Source organism: Mastigoproctus giganteus, chromosome 2 (genome assembly GCF_048544385.1).
Source record: "Mastigoproctus giganteus isolate SK-2022 chromosome 2, ASM4854438v1, whole genome shotgun sequence".
Lineage (NCBI taxonomy): Eukaryota > Metazoa > Arthropoda > Arachnida > Uropygi > Thelyphonidae > Mastigoproctus > Mastigoproctus giganteus.
Window position 1 is genome coordinate 12,739,587 of NC_143576.1, and position 12,695 is coordinate 12,752,281.

Genomic DNA, 12,695 nt, shown 5'->3' on the forward strand with positions numbered 1-12,695 from the left:
TCAGAAGTTTTGAAACAGTAATCCGACCAAGGAAAAGAAGAAAAGAAGTCTCGCAGGTCATCCCATTTTGCATTCTTGTAATGCCAAACAACACGAGGTTGGGAATAGCCATGAGATAAAGATTCCATTGGAGAAGAGACAATCACCAAGTTGTGATCTGAAGTGCCTAAAGGACCTCTCACTTCGACCGTGTACTTAGAAGGGTTGTTTGTGAGAAAACGATCACTGGCTGTATGATTAGGTATGATTGGCTGTATGATTAGGTATGATTGGCTGTATGATTAGGATTGTCCGGTATTCTTGTAGGTAAATGAACAATCTGTTCTAGGTCATTAATAATTGCAAAAGCCTCAGCATCTCGACCTGCTGGGTCGGTGTGACTAGAAAACGGAAGCCAGCTTGAGTTGTGAACATTAAAATCACCAAGGAAAATTACCTCACTATTAGGAAAGTTGGACTGCAGAAAGTCAAGTTGCAAAGAGATGAAATCAAAGAGCTCCAAGTGATTAGTGGAGTTGGGAGAACGGTAGAGACAACAGATGAATTTAACACAATGAGGTAGAGAGATTTTAAGCCAGAGAAGATCAAAAAGAGGAGATTCCAAATTGCCAAGTCTCTGACAGGGAATATCAGAACGGACATATGCACAAGTACCACCTTTGAGGCAAAAGGAATCATACAGCGAATAATTTGGGCATCTGAGATGAGCAGTAGTTGAATAAACCGATAATTGAGATTCTGTCAGGAAAAGTACATGGGGTTTGGCAGACTGCAAGTGGAAATGGACATCGTTGAGATTAGAATTGAGACCACGTATATTTGTGAAATGAACAAATGAACTAGGAAATGTTTGGGAGGTTTAGATCTTTTCGAAGATAAGCTTACTCTATTAGTTTGACAATTCACGGTGTATTCAATAGTATGAAAAAGTGGGGGGGTGCCCCCCCACTTTTTCATACTATTGAATACACATTTCATACTATTGAATGCATGCTGTATGAAGTAATGAAATTTTTAGATATGGCCTACAGATGGTAAGAATATATTCAGATCCTTGACATAACGTGGCCTCGACAATGTTCCCCGCATACACACTACCCAAACTCCCTCCAGTCACTATCTGGCAGAGTAGAAGTAGCAAGATTATACACTAGCTGATCCGGAAGGCTCCTAGAGTTACCAATAGGTTCGGTCCGGTGTACTAACTAGCGGCCGGCCTGCGAACACCGTTGTAGAGCTGTACCCTCGAAATGTAAGGAATACTGGATCTCGCCACGACGTTCATCATAACCTCAAAGGTCATCAGTCATACTGCATGATGGAAGAGATAGGGAAGGGTTGACCGGAACTTAGCTCTAGAGACTAAACATGGGTTCCACCACTTCAAGCCTCCAATAAGCAAAGTAGTGGTATTTCACCGGTTGATGAGAGTCATCTACCATCTAGTACTGCCTGATAACATAGAAGGGCGGCGTTCCTCCATGTGGTGTGGGCGCCACACCTCGAACCCTGCTTATGTTGGTTCAACACCTGGGTGGTCACCCACCATGTAATTTTGCATGGAGGTTATACCCAGGATTACTAAAAGTCCCACCATCGTGAAGGTGCAAGCAGAGGATTTGGCTGTCACAGACCGTCCGGACTTTGCCGAAATTGGGTCCACTTGACTTGAGTGCCACCCGAATATCAGTTCTATCAGCGTTTTAGACCTCCCAGGTAGCAAGTACAGCTTGTCTGGCATATCTGAGAGAATGTCTGTGACAACCTCAAGGACCAAAGTTCTGGCCCGGACCAAAACTTGAGTGTCTACCACAGGAGTTGACTTCACTGTATTATTTGGTGTCACGGTATTATTATTTTCACTATACAGTATTGAGACTCATCCCGATTGTGCTGTATTGATCCGCCTCGTTTTAATCTTTTCTTAGCCTTGTGGCCGTGAAGTGCAATATTGCACATATTGTATAGTGTTATAATAAAGATTTCATTCATTCATTCATTTTCAGCCAATTTCTGATATAGGCGTTTCAGCTTTCTATTGTCCCTTCCTCAGATCGGTCGCCCTGTGCATCTGCATTATTACACTGGCTGTGAAAGTCGGCCCTGATTAAGTACATAGTAGGCATTGTGGTCTCTATAAAATGAAAATTTATCTTATTTATTGGCACATAATGATGCCGTTAATATAAATGCGTGATGGACAATATTGTAATATGATCATCTATTATTTTTTAAGTCAACATATTTAATTTCACATATTTTTATTGATACAGACAGTAGTAATACAAGTGATAAAATCTGTTAGCCATATTTACAAAATGGAAACATTCGAGGTAATAAATATTACTGTACATGATATGAGAATATTGTTCTTTAAACGGATTTTTTGTCTTCACTTGTTAGGCTCTCTCTTCAGCCTCTTTAGACAAGAACGGCGACTTCAAAATAGCTTGTTCCTAATATTCGTCCTCTTCTTCTTCGTCCTTTTTCAATTGTAAATTGAGACCTTTCACGGTAAGGTATTTGATAATTATGCTCTTCCAATCAACAACTTTAGACATAGGTTGAAGTTCGTTTTCCGGAACCGCTACCTGTACATCTAGTAATAGATAATAAGAAGAAACTATTAGCAATGGTGCTATATTGATTCATGGAAATGTCTTAACTTCACTCTTCTTAAAGAATCTTTTGCACAGTTCAATAAAAAAAAATTAAATTAAATTTTTTTTTTTTTTTTTTTTGATTTTATAAACAGTAACTTTTTTTACGTTCGTGTCGCAAGTTTTTGGTATCCGAATTAAAGAAAGAATAATGAACGAACGGGAACAAATCGTACCAACCTAAATGAATGAGAAGCAGATAAGCACGTTCAGAAAGCCTCTCGCAAATGCGTTAACACTACACCTCAAATTTCGAATCTCCATATTTGGAGCAGCAGTTTCCAGTACAAACAGCTTCTAATTCTCAAGTCCGGTTTTATTTTTTGGGAACTGACACACTTCAAACTTCAGGCGTTCACCGCACATCATTATTTTTGTGTTGCCTGTTGAACGCAGCTAAAATTTTTTATGTTCGTCTCAGCCTAGGCGCGCTTGCTAATAATAACCGCGGAATATTATAATTTCGATATTTCAATACAAAGATTACAAATAAAAATTAAAATATAAAAATTGAAATACAAAAATATTTCAATACAAAGATTTGCTCTTACATAATCAGGCGCCTCCGTAGCCAGGTGGGAAGGAGCAGCAGTGCGTAGCACACGCTTCTTGATTAGACCGGGGTTCGAGCCCGTCACCACCAAATACGGAAGATGCGGAAAGGTCAGGGAATGACCACCGCACCGGAGCAATATGGCCTTAGTTGCTAATGCTCCTAAAAACCAAATAACAACAACAACATCTTACATAATCAAATATTAAAATACAAAACCTGCACTAACTAAAACGTTTATTCTTTACTAATTGCTAAAAATATCACAAGTGTTTCACACTTCAAAAACAAAACATATTAACATCCGTAACCACAACTCTAGGTGGTAGATGATTCTCACAACCAGTGCAATGCCACCACTTTGTTTATTGGAGGCTTTAAGTGGTGAAACCCATGTTTAATCTCCAGAGCAACGTTTCCAGCATCCCTTCCCCCATCTTCTTCAACTCATGCACTGTACTAAATAAAAAAAAAATAATAAAAAACTATTTTATTAGGGTCACCTGAAAATATAATTTCAGCTACTCATGTGTATTGTGCTTATTAATTGCATGTGTTCTCTAGTCGATGTGCCTACTTTGCTGGACGTAAAAACATTGCTATCTTCGCCTGAGACCGAATAACTCAGCTACGGAGTGAAAAAAGCTCAAAAAAAGTTCTTCGTGTGATTGACGGGATTCGAACCCCGGCCTTTTTTCACCCTGTGTGGGGACGACGGTGACTCCATGCGCTGTACTAAGTACTAAAAGTTTTGATACCTTTCATGTTTGGGTTTTCATATAAAGAAAAGAAAAGAAAAGAAAAGAGAAAAAAAAAAAACTTGTAACAGCTAAACGCCACCGTTTAACTATTCTAAATATACTTAAACCTTTCATACTCCCACATTTTCTAAATGGGATCACCAGTGTAGGAGAGGATTGCCGTAGCAAGATTTATATTTTGCACTTTTTGAGTGGCCATATCTACACCAACTCAGATTGAGTTGCATCAGTAACCACCTTCCCGACCTTTCATCCAACTACAATTCTCAAGGTGTAAATTTCAACACCTTGCCTTTTATTCTCTCATAGACATTATACAAGAAACTCAGAAACAAGAGCAGTCCCAGCATAGAACCTTCAAGGACTTTCTCAATTACACGTCAAAGGGTATCTTGTTATATATCCTGTTCTTCAGCCACCCGTAAATCTAACTCAAGATCGCTCCTGTAACACCAGTACAACAGCACCTCCTCTATGGGACTGTATCAAAGGCTTTGCTGACGTCTAATAATATACTGTCAAAATTTTCTCTTACATCCAATTCCTATGATATCACATTCATATCAATCTTTATCAGCCTGGTCAGCGAAATTTCCTTTTATAAAGCTCTTGATCCATTTAGGATGCTCTACCTCTCGAAGGAATGCCTCACATCATTACCCTAATGGTGTGAGCCATTCCTTTGCAGCCTCTTTCCCTTCTGGGTAGCACAATTGGTAGAATCGCCATCCTCCACCACACCAAGTGGAAAAGACCTGGGTTCGAGTCCCGTCGACGACTAGAGAAATTTTTATGGACTTCATTCACAACGTGGCTGAGTTAGTCGGTCTCAGGCGAGGGTATTATGGTTTTTACTCCCTCAAACTCGGGTTTTTCGTCTAGAAAACAGAAAATTGACCACATAACACGCATTTTATATACAGTATATACGGAGCAATATGGCCTTAATTGATAATGCTCGTAAAAACCAATAACAACCTCTTTCAAAATGCCACCAATAGGTTACAGGCTTTTAGGCATATCAGCAATAGCCTGTGTTCTGTGGTCGATTTGCTATTTGTTGGACGTAAAACCCGAGTTTCCCGGAGCATTTGGTTTTTTTTAGGAGCATTAGCAATTAAGGCCATATTGCTCCGGGATATGCGGTGGTCATTCCCTGACCTTTCCACATCCTCCATATTTGGTGGTGACGGGCTCGAACCCCGGTCTAATCAAGAAGCGTGTGCTACACACTGCTGCTCCTTCCCACCTGGCTACGGAGGCACCTTTCCCGGCGGAAAATGGCTTCTAGGCTACTCTCGCCTGAGACCGACTAATTCAGGCATGTTGAGAAAAAGGCTCATAAAAATTCCTCGCATCACTGCCGGGATTCAAACTTAGGTCTTTTTCACCCGGTGTGGGAAGAAGGGTTGATTGTACCAATTGTGCTACACACGAGGGCATGCCACCAATAAATGCGGTCTTGTCCACTTTAACGCTGAGCAGTATTTCTGTTAGGCTCTCCTCTGTAATATAAATATCACTTATTCTACAATTCTCAAATATGCTACTGCAATATACTCCATCCCAAAACGGACTTTCTGCTAAAAAATCGATATGAGGTATCTACATATTCAGAATGCTGGCAACATTGGCCGGTTTATCTATGAGGGTATTTCCATTGCGTAAATATTCTGGTTTACTCTTTTCTTATATTTCTGATAAAATTCGTTGTTTCCAAATTTGATTCTCTTGGATTGCAATTTATCATACATTCCGTCTAACCCCTTATGTTGGTTTGTTACAAATCAACTTATAATTTTTAAACGAATCTGAGTCTTCCATAACTCCAATGTCTCACATCCCCTCAGGACTCATCCTATTCTATCAAACTCGCTAAATCTCTTTTCATCCGCCTTGGTATCCTTCTTCTGCAGTACTTCCCAAATGGAATGAATGCACTCGTACTTCTATGATGAATGGTTTGAGAGTTTCCTATAATTCAGGTATACCTTCCATCTTATATGTTTCATTTCAATCGATATAATTTATTCCCCTTTCTTGAAATTCAAATTCTTGCCCTTTTCCTTGACTATCGAAATCTCATTTGTGGTTGTCAAGTTTAGGACACTATGGTCGCTCGCTACTAACGGTTCCTGTACCATCACATTCATGATATTACCCAAACCACTGGTGATGACTAGATCAAGAATATTCGTGCTCTTTGTATTCTCTGTGATAAGGAGCATAAACCGACTCAAAAAATTTATTCCACAAGTCGAGTTACCAGTTCAGATTTTCAATCAATGAGTTGAAATCTCCCATAACAAAGCACTCAGATTTACTTGGCCATCCAAGTTTCATATGAAGACCCTTCTGCTACTCATCGCTATTATGCGGTCTGTAGCACACCCTATTCTCAACTTCCTTTGTAACCATCTGAAGCCATACAGACTGCCGAATCAAGAGGCACAGTCTCGCCACATTTAGCACAGTTATTCAGCTTATCACGGTGACATCCAAAGTCCCCTATATCAGAGTGATGACATGACGTCTCCGTTAATCATATATCAGCATCAGTAGAACCTGCAGACAATGGCTACCGATTACAAATACTGTCGCATTCTCCTAGAGCGGATCGCATCTGTTCAACTGGAATAACTCCTTCCAAATCTTGTGGCTTAAACTGTGCCAGATTACTAAACCTCGACACCAGGCATCCACCTCTCCAATCCATACCGCGCTGTGTTTTTGAGCTGCAACAACAATTGTTTTTCATCTGCGTTTGTTCGATCAAAATCCATGGTTTGATTTTGATTCAACTTCCTTGCGATTGTTTTTAATTTGTGCTAAGAGGTTCACATTTTTTTCTCTTTATATTTTCCTATTTATTAATATCTCCTTTTTTCCTTTAATTTTTGGGTAACTTATAATTTGGTATGTAACTTTTCCTTTTCCCAATTTTTAACACATGTATCATTTTCTGCCTTAATGGAAAACTTCTGCCCATATCGCCGTGATGAGCATTATTGTTACTTCTACCGTATTTAGTAACAATAAAGACAATTTATTTATTTATGTGCTTTTTAGACATAACCAGTAGCTCAAATTCAACCATTTTATTGACAATACTGCTAACATTATTATATAAACTATATATGACTTTTGTATTTGCTTATTAACTTCCCTGATTGATCTTGTAATGCCATCGACATTCTGTCGCACATTATGTTATTACCTTTCGCATAATTAACTGATGATCATCCATGGGCTTTTGGGGGAATGGTTCTCCCTTGGGCTCAGGAAGCCTTTCATTCGAACCCTCAAGGAAAGCGCAAGTGTACACTAGATCTATGTGATTAACCAGTTGCATATCTTTTATCTGTCCGTTCCCTCCCTCCCTTCACTAGCAGTTTCTCTGAACCTTTAAATGCCATCGGCAAAGTCTTTTGCACTTCCCCTTGTATCTCCTCTGTCGTGCATTGGGCAAGATTGCAGACTTTATTAGATTCTGCCCTAATTCATTACTTTTTTCGAAAAGAAAAAAAAAAAAAAAAACAAGATGCGGTTATCCATCCCATGTACTAAACAGATGCTTGTTACAGGCACAAGAACTTACTTCCAACCCAAGACCTCCGAAGCAAGTCGGCATATCGTCCGCCTACATTCCGTACTATCCAGGAGTGTCAGGACGTATCTCGAAGATCCTGAGAAGTTACAACATCAAATGTGTGCAATTACCCGGTAGGAACCTACGTTCACTTGTCTCCAGTGTGAAGACCCCTGTCACACCTGTCTTACGCAGCAATGTAGTGTACCGTATCACCTGTAGGGCCTGTAACAGTTGCTACGTAGGTGAGACATCGCGACGTCTCCAGGATCGCCTCACGGAACACGACAGAGCAATCCGGCTTGCCGAAACTGACCAGTCCGTGCTTGCAGAACATTTTTGGGCTACCAACCACGATCTTGACCCCAAGCGCGACTTTGAGATAGTGGACCACGCGCGACACTTTCGCCACCGCCTATGGCTAGAGTCACTAAACATAATAAACAACCCTAAGGCATTAAATCGCCAGAAAGGCATGCGTATACATCCCATCCTAGAGACAACCGTTTTATTGATGGATGATCACTGGCGTAAGGCAGCACACGTCCGTGCTACAACAATGACGCATGAGTAACGTGCCACTTTGCTTGTAATGTATTCAAATTTGTCAGTTGATAAAGGGACACGTGTTCCGAAAGCTACTGAATTTGTACTTATATTTTATAACTGGGTATACTGTAAATATCTATTTGAAATTATTAAAAAAAACTAACAACCTCACCCCATTACACCCTCCAAGGATTTCTCTAGTTCTTCCTTGAGTTTAATCAAACTATCCACTTCCGCAACAACACATGGAAGTTTGTTTCAACATAGTGGCATGGTGTTTTGTGGAAGGCGCCACCGGTGGTTTCCCACATCTGCACCATAGTACTCTGTGAAGAATTTACAGAATCTCTGTAAAAGCCAGAAAAAGTGTGGTGTCTGGTTTGTGACAGAGTTGTGCTGTGGTCTGTGGTCTCTGGCTGCTTAGCCGCAAGGCCCCTAAGGGAACCCCACGTTGCCCGCCACCACCACTGGGAGGTGAGCCAGGCTGTCCATTATACTCTGGCTGGCCTCCGCCAGGGTTGCCTGAGCTTCCTGACGGAGACAAAAAAAAAAAAAAAAAAAAAAAAATATATATATATAATAATAATAAAAAAAAAAAAAAAAAGGGGAGGAGAGGGGCATACAAGAATAGAGGATTTGAGGGGGAATGAATTTGGGTGGGTTGACAGTGGAGAATAAATCCACCCTAATTGGGCGAAGTATAGGAAAGAGTGTGGGTTTAAAAAGTCACAGGGGACAGGTGCCCCTGTGTAATTGTCAATGGCATAGTGCCTGTAGATCCCGCACTGAGGATTCTTGATTACGCGGGTTTCTCTGTATTGTGGTGAGGAATTTAAGCCTAATGTTGTCGTAGCTGGGGCATTCATACATGAGGTGCCCCCAGGACTCCTCTTCGCCACAGTGGCAACGTGGATCATTCTCGATTCCCATGGCGGTCAGTTTTTGTTGGAAGGATCTATGGCCGGTGATGATAAAGGTCACATGGAGGCCAGGCGAAAACCAGGGTGGAGGTTCTGGGTGAGTTGAGCTTATGGATGGAAGGAATCGTTTTGTGATGGCCCCTTTTGTTGTAGTGTCCCAGTCATGTTGCCATATCTCTTGTAGATGTTGGGTTATCCGTTGTCTTTCCTGCCTGGTGCCGTTTGCGGTGTCAAGTTGAAAATTTAGCAGTTGGGTTGGAACTCCCTTCCTTAAGTGATAAAAAAGCCCTCTTTTAACCACTTCTAAGTATAGTGGCTGACATCCAGTTAATACCTGCAGAGCAGGGGTGCTGACGGTGCGGCACGCCCTGAAAATTGAAAGGAGCATAAATCTCTGGATTGAATCCAGCTTACGTTTTGTTCCAACAATCAACCACACGCTGGCTGAAGGCAAACTTCTGCACATATATCCTACAACCATTCTTCCTCAATTTCAATTTATGCCAACTCCAGCATGTAGTCTCAGCAAGAGGAAGAACGCCATCAACATTGAGCTTACTCAATCCATTCGGGGCGGAAACCCCTCAATGAGAACTCCTCCCAGGTGCTAAGTTTCCAGAATCTGCAATTTGCAGAACTAAAGGCTTTCTTCGTAAGAGCATCCTTTTGTTCCCTTCGCCAATCTTGTTGCCCTTCTCTGCACCCTTTGATATCCTTCCTAAAATGTGGTCTCCAAACCTGTATGCAGTATTCAAGGTGCGGCCTAACCATAGCCTTTTACAAAGGGATAACCACTCATTATCCCTGCTAGTTCCTGTATATCATTGACAAAACCTCGTGAGCTGTCCTGGCAGCATGTCTGCACTACTCAGAGAATTTCATATCTGACTGCAAAATTAACATCGGGTCTTTTTCATTCTCCACTACACTGAGTGTAGTACCACACAGTTGGTATGTTACTCTGGGATTATTGCCACCCATAAGCAGTACCTTGCAAATGTCAATGTTAAACTTAAACTCTAGATCTTGTTGCAGTAGCTTACCTTGATTATTGTCATTAACCACCCTGCTAACCTTTTTATCATCATCTAGAAACGTAGTCATTAAGCCTGATATACCTTCACCAATATTATTAATAAATTTTGAAAACAACACTGGGCCCAGCATTGAATCCTGGGGGCCCTCCACTAATATCATTAGTCCGCGAACAGCAGTGTCCATTGATAAACACTGTCTTCTCCCATTCAACCATTGTCCGTAATGCCACATTACTCCAATTTATACAGTAGTCTTTTAATAAGCAGTGACTCACAAATGAATTGCCGCAGCATTTTCCAGTTGAATCATGACTTCCTTTGCCATGGTATTCTTGGAAGCTCTCATATTACCCATATTTATAGGAAAGAAATATGATAACTAATAGGAATCATAGCAATCATAGGAAGTCTTGTGATGACAATTCATATTCAGGGGTGAACATGACACGACAATTCATATCTAGAGCACATCCCCGATAACATCACCAGGCATCTGAATCCTTATCTGGTCCCCGGTTTTAATCTGTTCCAGAGTATTAACGCTTTTTAAGCGATCCCATCTCATCAATTAACACACCAAGTTTTAATTTCGGGTAGTTCCACGTTGCATCTAGTAACCAGAAAGTCACCAGTCCTGCAAGAGCAATCATAGCATGGCTAAGTATAGCACAGCTTGCACAAGCAACAAGGCACACTGACTCACAAAGGAATTTCCATTTATAGGTTCTAATACCTATTAGAACCTATAAATGGAAATAATAAAAAAAAAAAAAAATCCGCATCATTTCTTAAATGAATCACGCCGTCCTTTGCTATGGTATTTTTGGACGTTCTCCTATTACCCATTATTACGCGGAAGAAACATTTAAGATGAAATTTATAAAAAAATGCAGGTATTAAATTACAAAATATTTCAGCAGCATTCAGATTAAGAGCAAAGGTGCTGTCTCGATATAACACCAACAACTAGTTTTGTATTATAAAGTATGGAGCACTCACCTGTATTACAAGACACATGCTGCAGATGTAAACAGCGGGGTCAATGGCGAATCCAGAACTGGACAATTAGTTATTACTCTTCCCCATGGGAGATTATTCCAAAAGCATGTTCTTGAATGCTATGCTTCTGCATTATCTGAGAACAGAATCACTGTAATATACGATTCTCCCTCTAAGTCTAAATCTCTCCCCCCCCCTTTTTTTTTTTTTTTTTGCTTATAAGCACTGACTCACATCCTGTTTCCCACTGGCCCCTCCAAGAAGAAAACTGAAGGCCGAATATCTGTCCTTTTGGTGATGTGTCCAATATTGGGATCGCAATTTGTCCAGTACCAACGCCATGAAAAAACAGATTCTCAAAATAAATTTTCTTTTAAAATTACGAAAGCAGTAACAGAACTAAGCAACAAAAAAAAAAAAAAATCACAATTCACACGGATTTATTGCTGTATAGCAAGAAAATAGATTAAAACCGAAGTCACGTGGTGAGGTGATTCTGAAATAGAAAACGGTTGTAAAAGGCATAAATATTTTCATCGAACAAAGAGGTGAATGTCGCTTGAATTTAATGAAACAAGTCTAAGAAGGATCCAATACAGATTCTTGATTGTCTCTGTGGAGGAACGTATTAATGCTTGTTCTTTACTTTGTCTTCGCCCCCACCATCCTTATCTTTTCAATTTTTATAGTTGTGTTTACCCTCCTAGTATTTGACTGCTGTCAAAGGGAGGATGTAACTTTTCTTTACTTGAGTAAATAAATAAATAAATAATTATACTTACCTATTGGCGAAACTTGAGCAGAGCGTTTCCGGAACCGTCTTCTTAGCCATGTCCGTACTCTTCCCAGGCTAACTCGCTCGATGACAGCATCTCCCTTATGTCGCACAGGAGCACTCTTCTTTTTCCCTGTTCAGATGGAAGAAAACAGCATAAGATGATATACATTTGGTAGAATAAGATTATTTTATAATATTCAAGGTGTTTTTGAATAGTCTCGTCAAACTTTGGGTGCTTGGTCTACTGCGCATAGGGATCAAATAAGTTCATATGGACATAATTTCGGAAATGTTTCCCTTCCGAGTTATAGCCCGATTTATTTTCTTTCATAGAGTAACGCTAAAGGAAGCCTGTAACTTGAGTTTTTTTCCATTAAAGTAATTAATGCACACTCTAAGTGACCGAGGAGAAATTTCCTTTATGTCTGCATCAGAGTAATTATTCTAAATAGCCTAATTGGGCAGCAATTTTTGCCTTGCTGCTCGTACATTTAGCATTAGCATTAGTAGAGGCATATGATGCAAGAAAGCAAGCTTAGACTGCATCAGCAAAAAAAAAAAAAAAAACCCTTCCCATTTCACCCATCCATTCGTTCCAATGTTTGTCTAGTTCTGCCATTAACTTATTTAAGCTACCAACTTCCACAACGACATATGGAAATTTGTTCCAGCAATCAACTACCCGCTGGCTGAAGGAGAATTTCCGCACATCTATTCGACAACTGTCTTTCCTCAATTTCATTATATGCCCCCTCAGGTTTATATCTGAGCAAGAGGAAGAATCCCATCAGCATCGAGCCTGCTCAATCTATTCAATGCCTTATACACTTCAATCAGATCGCCTGGCAG

General features: G+C 40.3%; 1 protein-coding gene across 1 annotated transcript in view; it reads right to left on the reverse strand.

Annotated features, from left to right (window-relative positions):
- Positions 1-2,456: 2,456 nt before the first annotated feature.
- LOC150089170 (uncharacterized) overlaps positions 2,457-12,695 on the reverse strand; it is a 437,035-nt gene continuing 426,796 nt past the window's right edge. The window contains exons 29-30 of the mRNA XM_090389629.1: positions 11,851-11,976; positions 2,457-2,599 (exon numbers count right to left, since the gene is read on the reverse strand). Of these exons, the coding sequence (XP_090245755.1) occupies positions 2,457-2,599; positions 11,851-11,976 (269 nt within the window). The remainder of the gene's footprint in view (positions 2,600-11,850; positions 11,977-12,695) is intronic.